A 22676-nucleotide genomic window follows, 5' to 3' on the forward strand; every position below is an offset into this window, starting at 1 on the left:
GGCAGTGTTCTGTAAGCTATTGGGCCGACTCTCTTGACTGTCATTTAGGTCTCAATTTGCAATGGCACTCCACTCCAGTACTCTTGCCTGGAAAATCCCATGGATGGAGGAGCCTGGTGGGCTGCAGCCCATGGAGTCACAATGAGTCGGACACGACTGAGCGACTTCACTTTCACTTTTCACTTTCATGCATTGGAGAAGGAAATGGCAACCCACTCCAGTGTTCTTACCTGGAGAATCCCAAGGACGGGGGAACCTGGTGGGCTGCTGTCTATGGGGTCGCAGAGTTGGACACGACTGAAGCGATTTAGCAGCAGTCGCAGCAGCAGCAGCCGCAGCAGCAGCAGCAGCAGCAGCAGCAGCAGTGTGTATATATCAATCCCAATCTCGCAGTTTAGCCCTCCTCCTCTTCCCCCTCCCAACCATAAGTTTGCTTTCTACATCTGCAACTCTATTTCTGTTTTGTAAATAAGGTCATTCATATCTTCAGGGGGAAGAAATTTGTTTCTAGTAAACCTAGAGCAGACCTACAGGCAGGGCAGGGAAGCAGATTGGGCGGGGCTGGCACTCCCACCTGGGAGGGGAGGACCCGGCGGCCCAGGAACCGGTGTCTCCCTCCGCTGCTCTGAGGCGCCTCCGCGGAAGGGTGACCTCCGAAGCAGACCTGGATCCCAGCCTGGAGGCAGGTGTCACGCTAGTCGCTTCTGCTTTAGCGCTGGCTGTTGCGGGGGGTGGGGGGCGGGATGGGGCAGCGCTCGCACCTTGGACCGCTCCCACCTGGCCGGGGAGCCCGGGAGGAGGAGCGTGGCAAAGCAGACTGCGCCAAGCAGGGTGCGCTGCAGTTGATGTCTTGAGGGTTGAGTTCCCCATTGTGATTGTCGCCCTGGCAGTTAATACTAGCTTCTGGAAAGTGCAGGGCAGCAAGTGGTTTCTGCCCAGCCCAGCACTGTAGCTGTATGTTTTTTCCTCTCCCTTCCACCAAGAAAAAAAAGAGGGGAGAGTCTTGAAAAAAATAACATCCAAAACTGTCCCCATCTTACATGACTGTAGGTTTCTGGTCAGTCCCTTAGAATAGGGGTCCCCAACTTCCAGCATCTAATGCCTGATGATCTGAGGTGCAGCTGATGTAATAATAATAGAAATAAAGTGCATGATAAATGTAATGAGCTTGAATCATCCTGAAACCATCCCCCACCACCCTCTGGTATGTGAAAAAACTGTCTTCCAGGAAACCAGTCCCTGGTGCTGAAAAGGTTGGGGACTGCTGCCTTAAAACATACTCAGAATAACAAATTAAGCCTCATCAGAAAATAAATCATAATTTTGTGAACTAAGCGATCCTTTGATTTGATGGGCAAAATTATGGAACCAAAGAGCTTTAATTGATGTTCTATGTATTAGCCATTTCCCAGAGCCTTGTGGTCATAAACGCACCCCATACAAACCCACAGTCATGGGCCAGAGGCGGAGTTGCTTCTCTGGTGGCTCCCCCAGCTCTTCCCAGCCTGACTTAGTCCTGCTCTGGGCCTGGGCACACATCCTGCAGCCCTCCCCAAGGTCTGACTTCCCAGGAACAAAGGCTGGAAAGGAGCCTGTTAAAGAAACAGCAGGACAGGAGAACACAAACAATTTAATTCCTTTTTTGTCCACTCTTTACCCACTTAATTACTGTCTTTTTTTTTTTTTAACATATGATATGATTTTTCTTTTTTTTTGTCTCCATCCTTAAGATTTTTATTTTAAGGACAGCAAAGCAGAGAAAAAACACAGCCAGCCCCTCTCTAACTGCCTTAACTCCGTTACAGGCCAGAGGACATGCGCATTTCTAGGTATGGAGTGTGACAATAACAATGACTTTGACATCGCCAGCGTGAAAGCACTGGACAATAAGCTGTGCTCTGAGGTCTGCTTACCCGGTGAGTGGCAGTCTGCTGAACATGAACTTGGTGGGAGATGCTCCCTCCCCTGCTCGCACCCCTGCTCTCACCCTGGGACACCCACCTCCTGCCCTGGAGTTCCTGCAAGAAGGCATGGGCTTTGCTAAGATGCTGGAAGCCAGTTGCTGAAAGGAGAGTCCTTGAGCAAAGAGAGACCCCTGCTCTGAGCAGGAAGAAAAGGGGCAAAAATCCCTCCCAGTTCTTCCGATTTGGCCTGACAGGGCGCATCCATCACAGTCTTACAGATCCCATGGCAGGGGGCCACGTCTTGCTTTTATCAGCAGCTTTGGAGGCAGACACCAACCACCTCTGTGAGAAAGTCTCAGAGAGCCCTGAGCCCTTGAAAAGGGAACTTGCAATTCCGCAGAGAATCATGGATTGTTAGGATCAGAGAGGAATTTGAGAGTCAGCGTTTCATAGATGAGCGAATGGCTCTGTGACCCAGGGAGGCCTGGGTGACCACTAGTTGCCTTATGCTCACTGGATGTGGATCCCAGAGGAGAGATGAGGGGTGGAAGGTGCCTCCTCTCCCTGGAGCCTTAACTCAGTTGGCCCTCTCCCAGGGACATCAGGGTGCCCCTGATGTGTTCCCACAACGCTAAACTGAATCTGGGATACATTCTCACGAAGAAGCCCAGCTATCGGCCACACTCCAGGCACTGAGGTCCCTCTACTCCTTGCTTACAAGGGCTCCACCAACAGGCCTCTAAAGCCACATCTGGCCCAGTGAACTAGGTAGAAATTGCCTCTCCTGGGTTCACGGCAGAGATTGCCTTCACATTGTGTGGTTCTGTAATCTTTTAAAGTGCCCTGAAACGAAGACTTCCTTCGCTTCAGGACAGCCACGTCTTTGTCGTGGGTCCAGTGCTTTACTAGCTCGGCGACATGGCTAGGGGCTGGAGGGACAGCCTCCTGTGGTTGCCACTCTCCATCAGCCTGTGGAAGACCTGGGTCCTCACTCCTTTGGCCCCACGCAGGCTTGTGGCAGGGGAAGTTATAATTCCCAGAGACACCTCCCCACTTAGTGCTAACCCTGCCAAGTCTGTGCTGGGAGCAGCTGGGGCCCAGGGTCCACTTCATTCCTGCCTTCCCACTCCTTACCTGGCTTCTTTCTGTCCATGTGTTTCTCATGTCTTTTTGCCAAATTTGTAAGTCTGTTTGTCCGGTTTGTTTATTTTGAAACTCATTTATGTTATCCAGACTCTGTGAAAGTTCATGTTCACTCGTGCCTGACCCTGAGCTTGCTGGGCGTGCGCACACCCAAGAGGCTCTAAGCTGGGCCTTCCGTTCTTAACTGGCAAGGGCCTGTATTCCACATGCTGTGATTTTTTTCAAGAAAAAATTTGTAAGAATAGATGAATCCCTGTTCCGCAAAAGTGTAGATGAGTCTGGGGCAAAGGTTACGGGAAGAATTTGCTTTGGTCAGTAGTTGGGGAAGATGACCAGAGGTTCCCTGTTGGCTCAGATGGTAAAGAATCTACCCACAATGCAGGAGACCCAGGTTTGATCCCTGGGTTGGGAAGATTCCCCCGGAGAAGGGCATGGCTTACCCACTCCAGTATTGTAGCCTGGAGAATCCCATGGACAGAGGAGCCAGGTGAGTCCATGGGATCACAAACAGTCAAACACGACTGAGTGATTTAACACTTTCGCTTTGGGGAAGATGACATCTCTGCCCTCACTCTGCCCTGTGTCTGTAGCAGCTGTGCACACTGGGCTTTAAGAGAGAAATCTAGGTTCCTGCCTCGCCCCGGGGCCCCCCCACTTCCCACCCTCATTTTTTGGCAGAGGGAGCTGCTGGGAATTGTTTCAGCCAAGCGTGCTGGTGGAAACTGATCCCATTCTGTCTGCTTCCTCCTCTCCCTGCCTCCCTCTGGCCAGCCTGCTGGTAGATCTTTATTCCACTCTGGGCTTGCAGGAGGGGCATGAAACCTGGGATTCCTTATGGTGATCTCGGGAGCCAGCCATTCTCAGATTAAACCGAGTTCACCGTTCGGGCCAGACGTGAAGGCACATGGCTGGGGCGGCTGCTCTGGGCCCAGGCATAAGGGGTCCCTACGTAGCTTCACCCAGAGGTCTCAAAGGCTCTTATGGGAGAGGGCAAGTGCATCTGCTCTCTCGGTAAATGTTTCTCCAGTTCCACTGTTAGCATCACACTGGTAGCAAAGTGCTGGGGAACTCTCTGGAAGGATCTGTCAGGTTAATGACAGAAGTACCCACTTTGGTAGGTCCCATGGAATAGGCAGGCTTCATCACACTCAGCTGGAAGTTCGGAGTTCCATCCTATGACTGAGGGACTTCAGGCTGGCTTGGCCGCCAGGACAGCTTCTCAGGCACTGGGTCTTCCTCTCTACAAGGACGTCAGTCCCCTCACAGAGGGCCCACAAGCAGCAGAGCCCCAGCAATATCCCACGGTCTACCGCCCCCAGCCACATACGTGCTCTGCCAGGATTCCCAGCTGGCAGCAAGGACCGCTCACGTCCCCATCCTCCCCGCTCTCATCACCCATGTGGGAGTGATGCTGAGAGAGCACCTGTGTCAATCCAGCCCCTCTTTCTCTAAGAAGCTTCTGGATCTTCTTGGACCCAAAACTAAGGGGAGGTGTGAGAATATGGTATATTCTGAGGTTGTTCTGAAAGATTCCCAAAGGGAGGAAATCTGAGTTGAGAGGGGTAGGTGGTGAGCAGATAAGAATGCGTGCTAGGTAGATGTGGTTGCAAGGAATAGGATGGCCTATCACACAAGTGGCAGGATAGTAGTCAGGGGACTGGTTGACAGTTCTGTGAAAAGGCTCTGGGGAGTGGTGGGGAAAAGCAAAGATAATTTGGTTTAGTAATACAAATGTTTTTAAATAACTGCATTGTACAGGAGTGGGCATCGCCAAAGAAATGTAAAATACTTATGGAGGGAATTCCCTGGCAGTCCAGTAGTTAGGACTTGGCGATTTTACTGCTATGGCCCAGGTCCGATCCCTGGTTAGGGAACTAAGATCCCCGAAACCGTGCAGCATGACCAGAAAAAAAGAAAACAAAAAAGTACCTATGGTGACCCGAAATAACCCAAGACGAATACGCTACTAGGAAGGGTTACACTTCCCAGATACTAAGGAAAAATTGAAGTGAACATCCTCTTTTCCTGGAGAGACTCTACAGGATGGTCAGAGCTGTTACAGCCCTTATATTTAATTAGTGGCTGGGCAGAGACGGGAAGATGGTTCAGACAGTAAGGAATCTGCCTACAATGTAGGAGACTGGAGTTCGATCCCTGGGTTGGGAAGATCCCCCGGAGAAGGGAATGGCAACCACTTCAGTATCCTTGCCCGGAAAATTCCATGGACAGAGGAGCCTGGTGGGCTACAGTCCATGGGGTCGAAAAGAGTTAACGTGACTGAGTGACTAACACTTTGAAAGACAGGAGTGGGTATGAAAAAGCACCCTGGATGTGCTTCTCAAATCTGCCTCTAGAGGTCTCTCCACTCTCCCATTTCTGAGTCCCCAGGATGGAATTGAGCGAGCAGCACCTTTCTCTACCCCTGCTGAAAGATCCTGAATCTCCAGGCTCCCTTTTCTGGCTGAGGGCTGAACAGAATGGCTTACCTGCTGCACCCAGGCTCTCCCTCTGAACAGGAGGAGCCAAGCAGCAGCAGGGTTTGGCCATGGGTCCAGCAGGGGCCCTTTTTAGAAGAAAGGGTACTGTCACGAAGCCCAGGAGCACAGAGGCTTGAGGTGGTTTCAGAAGGAGCCATGTGTGCGCCCTGGCTCAGGAACTGGACCAGTGGCGTTGGTAGCAAGGACTCAGGCATTCAGACCTGGCAGCTGGTGGTGGTAGCCGTGTAGTGGAGGCGTTTGACTTTGCACATGCGTGTGTGTCTGTGTGTCTTCTCTCTCGTTTACCATTTGCTTTTGGTCTTTCCCACCAAACAGCCGCCGTTCCGGAGTCCTGCCCCCTAAACATTGAGGAATAGGTATGAGTTCTACCAAATTATATACTTGAACAAACAACTCACTGTCTCTGGGGGTTCTTAACTTAGAAGGGCGATCTGGCCTACTCGTCATGCCGTCACACTTAGAGGGCCATCCTTAGAGGGTGCCAGACTGCGGTGCCTCCAGGGAATAGGGACCCCCACATTCTGTCTGGCTGCGAGAGATACCTAACGATTTTCTGTCCCACGGACTCCTCTGGCCCAGGGTCCACCTCTGCAGGGTAGTATCAGAGGTTTAGGATGGATGATTGCACCAGGACATTTATGCGAAATACTCAGTTTCTACCCACTTAATCCTAGTGTTTCCGCCATTAAAGGGTTTCGTGTCTTGGGCTGGCTTAACTGAAGGCTGACCCCAGACCCTCATGAGTGGCCTCCATCACAGGAGAATATACTGAGCCTCAGGCCTCCAGTCCGGGGTCACGGGCTCTGTCCTCTGAATGAGCCCCCTGCTGGGCCAGGTGTGGCTCTTGGCTCTGCCCAGGAGAAGGTCACAGTGCAATGGAGGAATTCAAGGATTCAGCAGTTTTCACGGCATGAGGAGGGGGGCAGTGGGGGAGGAAGTCGGTACACGTTGGACCCTCTTCGGCTGGGGGGTCGTGTGGGACAAGCTGGGAGAGGTGGCTCAGAGGTTCTCAGGCCAGAGGTTGAATGGCTTTCCCCAACTCCAGGGGGTTAGGGCTTCCTCTTCTCCCCTGGAAGGAGTTTCTCGCTGCACTGGAGGGAATAATGAATGGATGGAGCCAGTCTGTGGGCTGGAGGCCTGCTGAGGGGAGATGAACCTGAACAAGGCTGGGGGTGGGCCTGGCTGTCGAGCACATTCTAAGAATCAGGCACCCTGCTCAGCACTCTGCCGTGTCACCTCACTTAACTCTCCCAGCAACTCTGGGGGCTAAGTACTCATTTCCGTCTGATAGATGGGAAAACTGGAACTCCAAGTACAATGACCTGCCCAGGGTCACACAGTCAGTATGTTACAAGTTGGGGGTGTACACAGTTTTCTGACTTACTGATTTAGACATGACTAGAGAGTGCACAGCCCTTGCTTGGTGGCTCAGCGGTAAAGAATCCTTCCTGCCAAGCGGGAGACCTGGGTTCAACGATCCCTGGGTCGGAAAGATCTCCTGGAGAAGGAAATGGCAACCTGCCCCAATACTCTTACCTGAAGATTCCATGGACAGAGGAGCCTGGCGGGCTACAGTGTGTGGGGTCGCAATGACTCGGACATGATTTAGGGACTAAACAGCAGCAGAGGGTGAACAAGCCAGAGGTGGTGACTGGATACACAGCACAAAGGAGAGAGAAGCCCCAACCCAGGGCTGTGGGCGTTTCCAGCGTGGGCAGCCGGTGCTTCTTGTGCAGGAGCTGTGGACTGGGGACAGGATGATGAGTTTAGGGGATGGTGCTCATGGGACCCCACGGCTCTGGGGCTAATATCTCCTGAGGTGGATGGCACCAGCTGATAGCAAACCTCAGTGGACTGTTTGGGTGCAGAAAGAGAGGAATGGCTACTGCACTGTTCTCCCCCTTGCCATTCAGTCCCTGGCACCCTCTGGGCAGCCAAGCACTTCCTGCTCCACCCTGGCCCCCACAGCAAACATCAACTCTGGGCCCAAATTAACACATTCTTCTCCGTCCCATTCACTTCCTCCTGCCTCACGAAAATCTCAGCTAGACCCTTGTCTGCGGTTACACTGAAGCAAACTTTAAGGCCAAATAAAGATACAAACGTGGGTCCTAGGGCAAGGTCCTACAAAACAGGGACCATCCCATGTGTCCCACCATTGTGGGCCCCAGTGTCTGTGACTGTCCCTGGCCCAGTGGGCACCACTGCTCCTGATTCCTCACGTGCTGTGGTTGGCACACCGTGGGAGCTCCAAGTAATGGGCAGCCTGCCAGTTTTCGTGCCGAACTCCCAGGCTGCCCTGCTGGGGACACCATCTGGACCGATCCGGAGGTCCAGCTCGAGTAACCTTGCATTTCTCTTCTCAGGTGCCTGGCAGGCCGATGACAACGTGGTGAGTCATCGGAACACGCAGCGCCGGCGCTTGTCCTCCGGAAGCCTGGAGGACCCCGAGGACAGGCCCTGCGTGTGGGGGCCTCTGGCCGTCTGAGAACCCCGGCCTGTATGCCAGGGGCCCCCTCCTGTCCTCGCATCCCTTCCTGGCCTCACTGCACCGCTGACCTGCTGGGCATCCTCAGCAAGACACGTGGAGATGCTTTAGACCCACGTGGAAGCTGGATGCTTGAGGGCGCCTGCTCCTTCTCCCAGCCTTCCGCAGTCATGATCCTTCCCCTCAGAAGGGACCAGAAGCCTCCTTGCTCCTTGAGGGCTAAAGCCACGGGATGAACTGCAGCTCCTGAGACCCTCTGCAGAGACTTTTTGAAAACGTTTCCACTGAATCCTGACCTTCAGGTGGAGCTGAGGCCCGTGGACCAGTTGTTTCTTGTGCATCTTTTGTCTCCTTAGGCGGGTAGACCAAGAGGACTTGGAGTTTGTGTGACTTCGTTACAGACACCTGGCATTTTCTGGTCTCTGGGACATCATGACCAATCTGAAACTTCTAGTTCGGGGTGGGGGTTGGGGGATGACTCCTGCGAAAAGGGAAAGCCATATGGCACAAGAGGTGGAGTTCCCCCTCGAAAAGCGTTAGGAGGTCCTTTCTCCAGGACAGTGAACAGTGGCAACCACTGGAAGGTTGGTTGGGAAAACAGTTCTTGCTTCTTTCTGGTGGCAGAGGCAGTGCCTCATGTGTCTGTCTGCTTAGGAAGGAGGCTAAATCATGCTTGAATCTGAGGATCCCTTAGTTACATGGCTCCCTTCCGGAGGGTTATTTATGATCAGGTGCACTCAAGAAGGCCTGGGACTCCATCCTAAGGTGACACCACAGAAACAGTTTAACCCCTTCTATGTGCCAGGCACATGTTAGGAGCTGTTGTGTGGTATCACGTTTCATCACTACCGCCCTGTCAAGTGGCCTTCTTATCCCCACTGTAGCCATCTCCACCCCCTTTTCTTAAATAGTTGAAGAAACAGGTTGAGAGAAGGGGTGGACTGGTGATTCTCAATTGGTGCCCAGGAGCCCCAAAGGAAGTTGGGGAAAGGGCTGAGCTGGGGCCAGGGGTAATCCAGGGGGCTCCCCTCCCCACCTGTTGTCCTCCTCTGCCCCCCCCCCCAGGTCTGCTGAGTCTGATGGGGGAGGTACTACCTTCCATAGGCTCATTAGAGATTTAGAGGTATTGTTCAAACCATGTATCCACCCCACCCCACCGCAGTCCGTGTAGGACATATAACTGACACCCTGAAACAGCAAGGCCAGACCGTAAGCTGTTGGCTGTTCCTGCCTCCACACTGGTGTTGTCAGTGGGTTCCTCCCAGCTCTCAGATAGATGTGCTACCTGCCGGCTTTTGGAAGAGGTCGTTGTTTAGTGGAGCCTGAGACTGGGAAGCAAAGCTGGATCCAAAAGTTTGTGAGGCAGAGATGTGATTGACAGAGCCCTAGGATACGTCCACCACGATGACCTGAATTAATAGTGGTATTGTGACCCTCGAAGAACTTTTCAGGTCCTTCCCAAGCCCAGGGGACCTTTTGCACCTTCTGTGTAGTTATTTGCGCTGCCAGGCGGGTGGTGACCCGCACACTGTCTGGTGGCTGTGGTTCACATCCTACTCTGGGGGACGGGGAGGCCTGTAGTCCCAACAGACACTACACAAACCAAGCCTGAGTCTGCCTCTGTCTTGAGTTTCCCACATCCACCTTCTCTGCAATCATGCAGTGGATTCTGCTGTTTCAGGCCCCACTTCATGTCCTTTCTCTCCTCGAAACATTTGTATGGCCCCTATCTTATTTAAGATATGAGCAATAACCCCACTTACTGATTTCCCTGAAGTTTGAGCCCCAGAAACATTAGGGAATGGGACCTCCCTGAGCCTGGGGTGGTGGCATTCAGACCCACCTGCTCTCCCGGCAGGTAGTATTCACAGTGTGCTGTTACTTGAGATGAAGGAGAGGCAGGTAAACAGTAGCCACAACGGCCAGGAACCCTAAGAGGAAGCCATTGTCTTCACCCTTTCTGGAGGGTCTGCCTTCTCCCAGGAAGAAGCTCAGATTCCTCAAGGCCTTGGCTCGATAACCAAGACTGACCTGGGTGAGAAATGGCTCTTCATGCCTGTTTCTCAGACAGTTCCTGCTCTCTCCCCAAGCCCCCCACCTCTCTGCTCTCATTTAGCTCTTTGGCAAGTAGAACTTTCCCTGGTGCTCCAGTGGTTAAGACTCTGCACTTCTACTGCAGAGGGTGCAGGTTCGATCCTTGGTCTGGGAACTAAGACCCTGCATGCCACATGGTCCGACCGAAGGAGGGGTGGGGAAGATCCCTAGAAATAGCCCATCCAGAGAGGCTGGTCTTCAGCCTGGTCAGGGAACAGGACAGATGCCCCAGCCATCATCTGGAGACCATCATGTTGTAAGCAGGTGACCCAGAGAACCTGTGACAGGGCCTGGCTTCTCCCATGAAGCCACAGACTCCCCTGTGTTTGCGGTTCCTTCCTGCCATGCTCGGGTCTGAACTCACCTGTGAGCTCACTTCGAGTGATGCCATGACCCTGGCCTCCTCGCTGAGCCCTTTTTCCTTCCCTTCCCCAGTCCCATCCCCCCAGAGGTCATGCCCACGCTGGGGCATCGCCTGGGCACAGATCCACACACTGTAAGCCATCTCCCCTGGGAAGAGTTCGTGTCCTGTCCACCTGATCTTGGCATGCTGGTTTCTCACTTTGCTTTAGGATCTGCACACCTAGTATGTGGGAGTCTGCGTGTCCTGTTGTGCCATCTGTGTACCCCTCACTCCCGGAGTACACTTGTGGGCACACTACAGTGAGGACGTCAAGGATGCAACATTTATGGATTGCTGCATGATTCTTAAAAATGAATAAAACTGTTGACAAGGGAAGGAGAGCCGTTAACTGCGCAGCTGGCTTATTTGTGAAAGTTTGTCTCACTTTCTCTAGCACTCGTATTTTTCTTCAAGACAAGCTGTATATGAAGGAGTGAACTAGGACAAGGGATAGGGAAAGACGTTTCTGGATGGGAGTTGACTGTCTGCTGGCCTGGTCACAGCTCCTGTGCAAAGGCGTGATAACGAGCCCTCCCCCTAACCCACCCCCAACCCCCCGCCCTTAAACCGGAGAACTTCCAACTGCAGCTGCTCAATAATTGAAGAGCAGGAAAGCTGGTGACTGGAGGGAGGGTGGGAGAAGGGAGGAGAACGGACTACAGTCCGCTGTTGGTCCTCATCACTTAAAGGCTGGTGAAATTAACGGAGCAAATGATCCTGGTAGGAGAATTTGGCAAAGGCATGGGTTTTCTGGGTACCACTCACTGGCTCAGCTTCCTCGGCTCTCTGGAAGGGAGGGAGAGGCACTTCCGAAGAAGCTCCTGGGATGTCCACTTCTGGGAATCTTGCTGAGGATGGGGCTGGGAGGGAGCGCTTACCAGGAAGCATGATTACCCTACCCGCCATGGGGGTGTCTGCGGACCTAAGCGGCATGTGGCATCGAGAGTCAGACCTGCCTGCGGGCACCACTCGACAATCAGGGTCGGGAGACCGGGATAGGCCGCAGAAACGTGCGGAAGTGCCACTCACAACCCAGAGAGGAAAGGAAAACCCCAAGCACGCGATCCCCGAGTCTAAGCCGCTCCCAGTCTTGGCCTCCGCGCCCCAGGCTGCGTCCCAGGAGCCGTCTACACCTCGGAGCAGCCCAGACGGGAAGGTGGGAGGGGGGCGGGGTAGGGCAGGAGTGAGGTTCCCGCAGCGGACGGCCTACCCGGGGCGCCCGGGGCCTCGGCTGGAGCGCCGAGGCGCGCGCTTCTCCGAACCCTGCGCGGGGCCCTTGAGCGGGAATGTTTGGAGCCGGGACCGGGTGGCGGGTAGGGGGCTGCGTGGCGCGGGAGAAGGCGGCAGGAGGAGGGAGTTCGAAGAGAGTTACCGCCAGAGAGAGTGTTAAGAACCCGCGGTCCCCTTGGAGACACACTGACCAATGGCAGAAGCGGAAGCTGTTTATAGGGGCGGAGCGTCGCCATGGCAGCAGGAGAAGCCTTCGGAGCTGCTACTTAATGCCGGTCCCCCGGCCTCTGGCGTTCAGAGAGGCGCCGTCGGGCGTAGGGGTGACAAGGACTGCTGGCTGGGCCATCGAGCTGGGGGTGGGGTGTCAGAGAGCCGCAGGGGGTGGGAGGAACTTCTTCCAGAACATTCCTTTGGCCCGTGCTGCGCTCTGAGCCAGGTAAGGGACGGGGTGGTCTTCCGGCCGCGGAAAGGGAGGGCGTCGGTAGCAGCCCGCTCTCCCATCCTTCCCCAACGGAAGTGGCGGGCCCGAGGGACGACATCAGAGAAGTTTGGGGGACACTCACTTCCCGCGCCCCTATAACCCTCTATCCTGTTTCCTTCCTTCCTTCCCCTTGCTCCCTCATCCTAATAGCCCTTTTCAAAGATACTGCCCTCCTGGGCTCCCTCGCTCCATTTCCATTTGTTATGGAGGGAGGGGAGGGGGGTTGATTTCCCACTCTTGGGGAGAAGAGAATGGCTTCGGATGTCCCTTACACTCTTCCCTCGTTTGGCTAATTAAGTCTCCTCTAAAACATCAAAGAGGAAGAGCCAGGCGGACCCTGCGGAGGTTGGACCACGGGGCACAGCTTCTGTTTCCCAGACCAAGGCAGTAAAAGATCCTCCCCAGCTGCGGGGACGATTTTAGAGGAGGCCCCCGCTCCTTGCGCACACTCTCTCGTCGAGGGTGGGGGAAGAGGGCTCAGTTCCCGCTACGGTCCCTGCAGGCACCTCATTCAATTCGGAGGAAGCGACCCCCGGGTCGCGGGATGGAAGCGCTCTTCCGGGAGACTGTGTAACTCGAGCCGCGGGCGTCAGCGGGCCAGAGAGCTCGGCCGGCCACCCTCGGCTCGGCTCGTGGATGTTGACCGCCCCCTCGGAGAGTCCCCGCAGATATGGCGGAGAGCTGGCTACGCCTCTCGGGGGTAGGGGCGGCGGAGGAGCCCGGGCCGGAGGGCGGCCTGGAGGAGCCCGACGCTCTGGATGACAGCCTGACCAGCCTGCAGTGGCTGCAGGAATTCTCTATTCTCAACGCCAAGGCTCCCGCCCTGCCCTCAGGGGGCACCGATCCCCACGGCTACCACCAGGTGCCAGGCTCGGCCGCGCCGGGGTCTCCCCTGGCGGCCGACCCCGCCTGCCTGGGGCAGCCGCACACACCCGGCAAGCCCACGTCGTCGTGCACGTCGCGGAGCGCGCCCCCGGGGCTGCAGGCCCCGCCTCCCGACGACGTGGACTACGCCACCAACCCGCACGTGAAGCCGCCCTACTCCTACGCCACGCTCATCTGCATGGCCATGCAGGCCAGCAAGGCCACCAAGATCACCTTGTCGGCCATCTACAAATGGATCACGGACAACTTCTGCTACTTCCGCCACGCTGATCCCACTTGGCAGGTAGGGAGGCCCTCCAGCCCGGCCCACGCTCTCGCAGGCTGGACTCTCATCGCGGATCTAGATCCGCAGGCGTGTCAAGCCAGGGCCCGAGGGAAGAAGGCCGTCGAGGAAGGACCTCTAGGGAGCCCAGTGCTTGGAACTGCCCCCACTGTGACTTCAGAGAGGAAGGAGGGCGGATGTTCACAGGGCTTTAGGGGTGTTGAATTTGAGGTTCAAGTGGAAAGAACTTGTCACCCGTCCAGCAGGCCCAGTCCAAAGACCAGGGCTAAACTATGTGTGGACGCTGGCCCCCTAGAGGGAGGTTGATGGACTGAGGGACACATTTTTGTCCCAAGTCCTAGAATTCCTAGACACGACCCTGCTCCAGGCCAGTTTGTCAGGGCCGGACTGGAATGGGAAACAGGCTCTTCATCCTGCCTGGTTTCGGTTGGCTGGAGGAGCATGGGGAGGCGAGAGGGGCTGTGCTCTGGGGTGTGAAGGCCAGCTGTGCCCCCATGGAAGGGCTGTGGGGCCTTCCTAAAGCTGTTGTCCCAGCCCCCACCCCAAGCCCTCCCCGGTTTCCTGCCACCACTCCCCTCCCCGCCCTTCTCATCAACCTCCCTAGGGGGACAATTACCTGAGCCAGGTGCTTTCCACAGGGGCTGTGCCTCCCACACTGGCTTCATGTTCCAGGTCTCCAGAACCTGGCACAGAGCAGCCAAGGGGCCCAGGCCGCCGTGTAAACATCCCAGTCTTGCCAGGGGGCACTACCCACCTGCCGGCCCCACTGTCCAAGCCCCAGATCCCTGTTCCCCAGCGTGGTTGGGACTGTGCACCCAGGCATGAACTAAGCAGGGTAGTGATGGGAGGCTGGGCACACTTTGCCCTGAGCATATTTGACCATCAGCATCTTCGATCATCTGCTTCTTGGAGACAGAGACCCAGGATGCGCAGATCACTGCCTGTGTCACAGGCCGCAGGATCACAGTTCCAAGCTGTTCCACATTTGCCTGACCCGGGGGCAGTACCATTTGTAACCTTAGTGAGAATCCAGAGACCCCCGCCACCCTACCCCAAGCCTGAGAGGCCCCAGGAATGAGTGCTATGCCCTTGGCCCTCTTGGCTGGGTAATAATCAACTGAGGCCTCAGAGCCTGGAATGGGAGGAGGGGGGTTGTTGGGGGTGGCGGGGGAGTGAGGGCCCAGGCTAGCGGCCGGCTCTACAAACAAGGAAAATCATCAGATTCCACCCCCCCACACACACACACACATATACACACTCACACCCACTCACTCACTTCACAAACAGAGAAGGCCAGCCAGGCCCAGGCAGAGAGAGATGGCTGTCCAGGCCCTGGGGGAGCCGAGGCCTTTGGCCAGAGGCCGCAAGCGGCAGGGGAGGGGAGGGAGGGCAGGACAGGGTGGCACTGAGAGCCATCCTGCGGCTCAGGACTCGGATGACTGAGCAGGCAGATATCCTGGCAACAGGGAACAAAAGCCCCCGACAGCACTCCCGGCTCCCGGTGCCCCGTGGCTGGTGTCCCAAAGCCTCCTGGTCTGAGCAGCGCCTCTGCCGCCCTCCATCCCTCCCAGCGGCCCCCATTGGAGAGAAGCTGGTGGGGGGGACTGGCACTGGGTGGCCCCCATCTTCTACCCTGCCCACTCACCCACCCTCCTCTTCTCTCTCCCTGTGTCCAGAATTCCATCCGCCACAACTTGTCCCTGAACAAGTGCTTCATCAAGGTGCCTCGGGAGAAGGACGAGCCTGGCAAGGGGGGCTTCTGGCGCATCGACCCCCAGTATGCAGAGCGGCTGCTGAGCGGGGCCTTCAAGAAGCGGCGGCTGCCCCCGGTCCACATCCACCCAGCCTTCGCCCGCCAGGCCGCACAAGAGCCCAGCGCCGCCCCATGGGCCGGGCCGCTGACGGTGAACACCGAGGCCCAACAGCTGCTGCGGGAGTTCGAGGAGGCCACTGGGGAGGCGGGCTGGGGCGCAGGCGAGGGCAGGCTCGGGCATAAGCGCAAACAGCCGCTGCCCAAGCGGGTGGCCAAGGTCCCTCGGCCCCCCAGCACCCTGCTGCTCACCCAGGAGGAGCAGGGCGAGCTGGAACCCCTCAAGGGCAACTTTGACTGGGAGGCCATCTTCGACGCTGGCACTCTGGGCGGGGAGCTGGGCTCGCTGGAGACCCTGGAGCTGAGCCCGCCACTGAGCCCTGCCTCACATGGGGACGTGGACCTCACCGTCCACGGCCGCCACATCGACTGCCCAGCCACCTGGGGGGCTTCAGTGGAGCAGGCTGCCGACAGCCTGGACTTCGACGAGACCTTCCTGGCCACATCCTTCCTGCAGCACCCTTGGGACGAGAGCGGCAGTAGCTGCCTCCCCCCGGAGCCCCTCTTTGAGGCCGGAGATGCCACCCTGGCCACTGACCTGCACGACTGGGCCAGCGTGGGTGCCTTCTTGTAAGAAACCAGGCCCTGCCCCTCCCCCTCCGGACAGCGCCCACGTCTGGGCCCAGACTGCCCCCCAGTGCAGGCCTATGGAAACCCTACTGCCCAGGCAGGGGCTGGGCCAGGTCTCCCAAGGCTGACCCCACAAGGACACAGGGCTCCCAGCCCAGGCCATCCTCAGATTCCAGCCCAGGAGGCTGAGAACTGGGACCAAGGACCAGAATTGCTGCCTGCCCTCCCCAACCCCCCATACACACAGTGTTTCATTGATCCACTTCTTCCCGGCCCCAGGGACACACTCGGGCCCCTTCACTTTGAGAGCTGCAGCTTGGAGGGTCCCTGCCCAAGCTGGAAGCCACAGTACAGGGTCTGCCCCAGAGCATTTTAGCCTCAAGACTTCTCCCTCTCCAGCTCTCCTCCCCAGGTCTCTATCCAGAGAAAGTTCCCAGGTACAACAAATGCTAATTAGGTGACTGCAAATTAACCCCCTAGAGGCCTCTCCCGGCCAAGCTTCCCTGGGGCTGGCCGGCAGTACGTGGGGCGGAGCTGGGGAAGGGGGGCAAAGAGAGGAGACTGAACCGAGATCCGGGTGCTGGGTGGAGCCAGGAGATTTTCTAAGGCCCCTGGGGTCTTCTGGCCCCATCTCTAGAGGTATAAATCCCTAATCTTTGAGCCCAACTTGAGGCTGAGAGCAGCGAGGAGTTGGGTTTCTGTGGGATTGGGGACAGGAGCAGCCAAGCTGCAGAGGGAAGGGGGGACAGAAAGACTAATGTAGTGAGTGTAGCTATAGCTGAGGCTTAACCGGGAGGGACGACGCGGTGCTTGCTAGAACCACTGGGACCAAGAAACCGGGGATCGCCCCATGCCCCCTGCCTGTGCTTGTGCAGGGGAGTGCCTTGCTCCACCCTGAGCCCCTTAGGCTGTGTCCCACATCCACCCTCCTGCCCCGTGAGGCAACTTAACTTTTTCATGAAAAGTTATTTACAGTAAAACATTTTTAAAAATAAAGCTTTTAAAAAATTTTAAATGGACCTGCTTGCAAATTTGTTTGGGGGAAAGTGGGGGTCAGTATTTTGGGGGGCTTCACTGCCAAGGGGAAATGGCTGGGAGGAAGATAGGGGGGTACCAAAGGCCTGCAGAGTGCCAGCTGATGCCCTCCTCATGACCTCTGTGTCCCCAGAGACAAGGACTGAGAGGCAGCCCTGGGGGTGGGGGGGGTCCCCTGCAGCCAGGCCTTAGTGCCTCTATCTGTGCAGTGCGGAGACAGCACCTATAGTCCCCAGTGGGAGGGCAGCAAAGGAGAAACAGCCCCCTCCCTGGCCCTGGGGACTCACAAAGGCCCGGCTTGCCCAGGGCTCGGTTCACGTCCCCCAACTCCCCCACCACGAGGGCCTGCCCAGGCTCGCCTGCGGTCCTCGCCTGGGCCTGTCTCCAGCTCCTCCCCTCCTCGGTCCCTTTCTGTAGGGACGGGGTGAGGTCAGAGGGCCCCAGCGCCAGGGCCCTTCCCACCCTGGTGCAATCACCCCACCGGGCACCTTCCCTCCAATGCAGACTGGGGGTGAGGAAGGCCACCAGGAAAGATGACAGAGTGCCTAGACCCTACTCTCCCACCATCAGGTTCCACCCTGTGAGGAAGCAACCTACCAGAGTTCTGATGGGGAAACTGAGGCACAGGAAATGGGTGACACTCAGCAGACACCTTTCAACCCCCTCGCCCCAGCTTTGCCTGGAACCCATCACTCCCCACCCCCGGCCCCCCCCAGCCCTGCCAGCACAGCCCCTTGCCCCAGCACACGTGAGCACACACACACACACACAGAGGCAGGCACAAACAGAGGCACTGTCCCACACAATCCTGCCCAGCTTCCACGGACCCCTTTTTCCCGAAGCCCCTTTCTTTCCCTGCACTCAAGGCTGGCTCCTGGCCAACCTGGCATTCCCCGGTTAACTTGCTGCTTTCACTTGCTAATTATTCCAAATATTTCAGAAGGGCACGCACACTGAGAGGCCAGCAGGCTGGGCCCTTACTGAGCTCGGGAGCCAGCCCACTCTCTTCCCACAGCTCACTGAGGAGGCTGCCCTTCTTCCCTCTTGAGACACCACCCTGCCAACAGCAGTGGCTCCCTCCCTCTCCCCACCACCCACCAGCCTTCCTCCCCACGTTCCCCAGCACTAAGGGAACATGGGGGTTCCAGGCTCTCTACTGGTCCCCAGGATCAGCCTCCAGCCCCCGCCAAAGGGGGTACACCCTGGATTGACAGAGGGGGCCTGTCACTGTCCTTCCTCCTCACCCTCTGCCTGGGCCCCTCCTAGGGGAAGTGGGGCAAGGTCAGGGTGCAGGTGAGGAAAGGCTGAAGGAACCTCTGGCTGCCAGGAAGAACCACCAGGAAGAACCACCAGGAGTTGAAAATCCCCGTACCTGGGACTAGTGTCTCTGGCGAGGCGGGGCGGGGAAGTGCAGTGGGGAGCAGCAGGCATCGGTACTTCTAAGGGTCCAAAGACACTTTCTAGGAGCAGCCAAAGCTGAGAGGGGGGCTGTGAAGTCGGCCAAACACAGGGCTTCATTGTACTGATGGGGGAGGAAAGCGTGAAGGGTGGGAAGCGTGAGTATCAGATCTTGTCCCTCCTATTCATTCCTGCCCTGACCCTTAGCTGGGTGGCTTTTTAAAAAGAGATGTTCAGGGACTTCCCTGGTGGTCCAGTGTCTATGACTCTATGCTCCCAAAGCAGGGGGCCTAGGTTCGATCCCTGGTCAGGGAACTAGACCCCGCATGCCACAGATAGACCAGGTGCAGTCAAATAAATAAAAATATTTTTAAATTAAAAAAATAAAAATGACATTTTTACTTCAGATTTATTTGTAGGTTCAGTGTAATCCCAATCAAAGTATATTTTCACCATTGACTAAGTTGCAGACAGGACGCTCCATTAGTACTAAATACTTTAGTGTGTATTTCCTTAGAACAAGCACACGCTTTCGTGATAACCCTAGCACCATCGTCACAATCAGGAAATTGACATTGACTTGGTAATCACATCTTGTTGGCCTGGTAATGCTCCTCTCCATCCCAGCATCTCAGTCCAGGACCCCACATCGCACTGAGTTGTCCTTTCTCTTTTGAGCTGTGTGGCTTTGAGCCCATGACCCAAGCTCCCTGAGCAGGTTTCTTATTTCCTTTGATGTCTACTTCTTTTGTGGTTGTGCTGAGTCTTCGTTGCTGCGTGGGCTTTCTCTGGTTGTGGCAAGCAGGGGCTACTCTCTAGCTGTGGTACGCGGGCTTCTCCTTGCAGTTGCTTTTCTTGTGGACTGCAGGCTCTAGGCACGCGGCCTTCAGTAGTGGCAGCTCCCGGGCTCTAGGGCACAGGCTCAATTGTCATGGCACATGAGTTTAACTGCTCTTTGGCAGGTGGGTTCCTCCTGAATTAGGCATCGAACTCATGTCTCCTGCCTTGGCAGGCAGATTCTATACCACTGAGCCTCCAGAGAAGCCCGGATCTCCACTTTTGAGGTAAGAAGGCCCTGAGCCACTTCATTCTCAGGTGTTAGGAACAGTCCCTTCTCAAAGCAAGAGGCCACCCTTCTGTCCCCTAACTTGCCACCTTTTCCCCATCCTCCCTTCCCCATGGATCCCCCAGCAGGAAAGTGATGAAGCGGGAAAGGGCAGGAGCTCAGGCTTTGGGGGTCCTCCTCCTCTGTCCAGAGCACATCCCGTTCCACAGGACCAGCCACTCCTGGCTCCCATGACCCTCGGGATGTCTGGAAAGCCCCCCCAGGATGGGGTCCCATGCAGTCCTGGAGCAAATGGGTCAGGCCTCCTGCAGCGCTGGGCCCAGGGCAGGACACACTCTACTGCCATCACGCCTCCCACACCTAGGTGTTCTTGGCATCCAGACCTGCAGAAGGAAGAGTGAGTGGAGGGTGGGAAGGGAGGCCTGGGAGGGCTGGTGGGGCCCAGTGGTCAGGAGTCAGGCGAGCTTCCGTCCCCATCCCTGGCTGAGGCCCAAAGGTAAACAGGTGTATTTGGACTCCCAGCAGGGGACAAGGGGCTGGCCCCGCGGGGCAGGCCTGGGCCTGTCAGAGGCAGGGATGTGGAGAGAGCCTGCTTTAACAATGGGTGGCAGAGTGGCCCCGGGTCCTGCTGACACATTCTTGTGTGGTGAAGAGGGAAACATAGGTGGCAAGGGAGGGGAGGCAGCAGCACCGGCGACGGGTCTTTGGGAGGCCACCCAGGCTGGGCCTGCACGAGCCAGTGTGAGCCAAGGAGGTGCCTGAAGCCCCGGGGGGTCACCTTCCTCCAGAGGCCCCTGTGTCTAGCCCACTCCGAGGCTCCCAGGTGGGGACAGGTTGGAGGCATCGTGACTGGCTTGCTGGGGCCTGAACTTTCCCTGTATCATGGGCGGGCAGGGACAAGCTGGAGGGTACTGTCCCCCAGAACCCAACCAGACGGTACAGCAGGGCAGGGAGCAGCAGGGTACACGATCACCAAGCCAGGAGGCTGGGCTTCAGGTCTGGCTGCCCCCTACTCCGGCCCCCAGACGCTGCTCTGAGGGCGGGACGGCAGGGTCCGAGACCCAGACCCTCTTTCCCCTGGAAGGAAGCAGCTCGCTGAGCTCCCAGGAATGCAAGCGCTCCAGGAAGTGGGGAAGCCTGGCACCTTGCCCGTGGCCTACACCGCCCACGGCCCCAAGGCCCTTTGAAGCCGCAGTGGATTGCCGGCAGCGCTCCCAGCGCTGCTGTTTGCCCAGGGAATTAAGTTGAGGCTGAGAGGATGCCAATCTTTCTCCACCCCTCACCCAGCCACCCACCAGCTCTGTCACTGACTCTTCCCCTGCCCCCACTCTGCACCCCAAGCCCTGTCCCCAGCCCTAGGGGCACCCCATTCCTTCCAACTTGCCTAAAGTGAACCGTGGACAGGGGGTCGAGGGATGCGGCAGGGTGGCATACAGACCCCGCCTCTGAGAGCTTTCATTCTCAGGAGCCCATGGGCCTGTAGAGCCCTGCGGGCTGATAACCTGAAGTGTTCCTATATCTGCAGCATCAAGGACAGGCCCCAGCTTCCGAAGTACTGAAGGAGTGAATGCGCGAATAAAGGAGCCAGCTGAGCAGATCGACAAAAGGTAGAAAAACAGCCAAGTTGCTTCGACAAAATGTGACCGCAGACAGTAAACACTACCGGGGTCACGGTCACTAGGCCCAGGGTGCTTCCTGATGCTCCCAGGAGTGCAGAGCATTCTGTCCTGGGGGGGCTTTTGAGGAAAGCCCCATGCTGCCTTTGCTGATCCTGTGGGTCTGAGTGGAGTAATGAAAGAGGGAGGGGGGCCCTGATGCCTGCTGAAGTGGGATGTGTTGTAGGTTCGAGCCAGGTGAGGGGGGAGGGGGAGGGGATACCAGATGAGGGACTAGAGGGAAGGGATGGAGAGAGGAGGGAGAGGCCAGGCCTTTCTCATTCTCATCTGCTCCTCCAGTCCCCAGCTCCCCTGGGGCTGAGACCCTGGGAATAAGGACACAGAGGCCCAAGAGGCAGGGCTGGTGCAGTGGAACCAGCATTTGAGCCCCCTCTCTCCCATCATTTATTACCCCACCCAAATCCACAGGATCAGTAGATGGCCTTTGACCTGTCTGCACCTGGCTACAAGGTCACCAGGTCAGAGGGGTGCCCAGCTAATCTGTCCATGCGGGCCCCACCCCGAGGTGCACCAGGATGGGCCACTGAGCTTGACGGCCATGGAGCCCAGCTACCCAAAGTCTAAGCTCAGGTTGGGAGCTCTGTGAGGTGCCTGAAAGTCCCCTGTGCCTGCTGTGTGGCTAACGATTAAGCCTGGCCTGGCAGAGACTGCCTGGGAGGCTGGGCCTGCGCTAACGCTGTGCTGCAGGGCTGGGCGTGCTTGGGCCCGCCAGTTCAAGGCCAGTTTTGGAGAGAGGCATGGGGCGGGAGGACCTTACAGAGGGCCGGGACTCAACCCCCAACCACATTCCCTGGGCCTCCCTAGGCTCCCTACTCCACCTGTGGGTTCTGTTGGTATGGGGACATTGAAGGTCTCCCAAGCAAAGAGGAAGAAAATCACCAACTGGACCACAAGAGACGGCGACCCCCACCCTGGCCCCCGACCCAAATGATCAGCTCATAGACTCTGCTATCCTTGGGCTCAGAAAGCTCTTCTCTGAAGGACAAGTCACTTCCCAGACCCCTCCACGTAGATGACCCACGGTGACCTCCAAAGGGACTTGGGAAGAGACAGGTATGAGTGACAATCAAAGATGTGGCTACACAATGAAAACGACTCCCCCCGCCCCCGGGGAAAATGAAGGATGGTTTGAAGGAGTGGAGAGTGAGGACACCTGTGGAATTCACAGGCCATGGGCAACTGTGTGAATTAGGAATGAAGTAGAGCCATCTGGGAGAGGGGAGAGGTGACCTGGCATTAGCCCCGTCCTGGGGAGGTCACCCCAAGTCCTTCAGTGGAGAGAGCGGAGTCTGTCGCTTAACCAGTATGGTGCTCCAAACCGGAAGGAGATAGAGCCAAGACTTAGGCGCAGTCCCCCGGGACCTCATGAAGGTAAAAGCTGTGGCCCAGGTACATGGACTCTTCCAGATGTGGGATCAAAGAGGAGAGCAGAGGGTGAGGACTGAGCCTGGAGAAGGGCCACCCTTGGGGCAGGAGGGAGCCTCTTACCTCACCCCGCCCCCTCCTGGCCCCCTAGACACACCCACACAGACACTCCCGTTCCTGGAGGCAGCCACCCCAAGGAGCCTGCAGTGAGAGTCAACAGGTCAGAGTGGGCTTGGAAGGAAGCCAGCGTTTGCCCAGGAGGGCTCCTGGCCTCCCACAGGGCATCT

General features: G+C 56.8%; 2 protein-coding genes and 1 long non-coding RNA gene across 11 annotated transcripts in view; all 3 read left to right on the forward strand.

Annotated features, from left to right (window-relative positions):
- The window catches only part of RNF157 (ring finger protein 157), an 80466-nt gene extending 69587 nt beyond the window's left edge, over window positions 1–10879 (forward strand). For 6 of the 9 annotated variants that reach the window (XM_069542111.1, XM_069542112.1, XM_070289215.1 and 3 more), the window contains one exon: window positions 49–1334. In XM_069542111.1, coding sequence (XP_069398212.1) covers window positions 49–311 — 263 coding nt within the window. In that variant the 3' untranslated portion in view covers window positions 312–1334. Of the gene's footprint in view, window positions 1–48; window positions 1335–1805; window positions 1917–5860; window positions 5939–7911 lie in introns of those variants that run through there. The other 3 variants (XM_069542113.1, XM_069542114.1, XM_069542115.1) reach the window with 2 other exon arrangements.
- Window positions 10880–12052: 1173 nt separating this feature from the next.
- On the forward strand, window positions 12053–16864 carry FOXJ1 (forkhead box J1). Its single transcript, XM_069543909.1, has 3 exons — window positions 12053–12196; window positions 12744–13409; window positions 15086–16864. The coding sequence occupies exons 2-3, from the start codon at window positions 12912–12914 to the stop codon at window positions 15851–15853; spliced, it is 1266 nt and encodes a 421-aa protein (XP_069400010.1). The 5' UTR covers window positions 12053–12196; window positions 12744–12911; the 3' UTR covers window positions 15854–16864.
- Window positions 16865–20034: 3170 nt separating this feature from the next.
- Window positions 20035–22676, forward strand: LOC138415378 (uncharacterized). The gene is made up of 3 exons (XR_011247214.1): window positions 20035–20171; window positions 20874–20955; window positions 21829–22676. It is a non-coding gene; the product is annotated as an uncharacterized lncRNA (long non-coding RNA).

This window comes from Ovis canadensis, chromosome 11, assembly GCF_042477335.2.
Source record: "Ovis canadensis isolate MfBH-ARS-UI-01 breed Bighorn chromosome 11, ARS-UI_OviCan_v2, whole genome shotgun sequence".
Classification (NCBI taxonomy): domain Eukaryota; kingdom Metazoa; phylum Chordata; class Mammalia; order Artiodactyla; family Bovidae; genus Ovis; species Ovis canadensis.

What these genes read in the sequence shown, in the direction of transcription:
- FOXJ1 (XM_069543909.1), top strand. Translation starts at nt 12,912, where the DNA reads ATGGCGGAGAGCTGGCTACGCCTCTCGGGGGTAGGGGCGGCGGAGGAG. An exon ending in ACGCTGATCCCACTTGGCAG is followed by an intron (nt 13,410 to 15,085) that starts GTAGGGAGGCCC and finishes CCCTGTGTCCAG; the next exon opens with AATTCCATCCGCCACAACTT.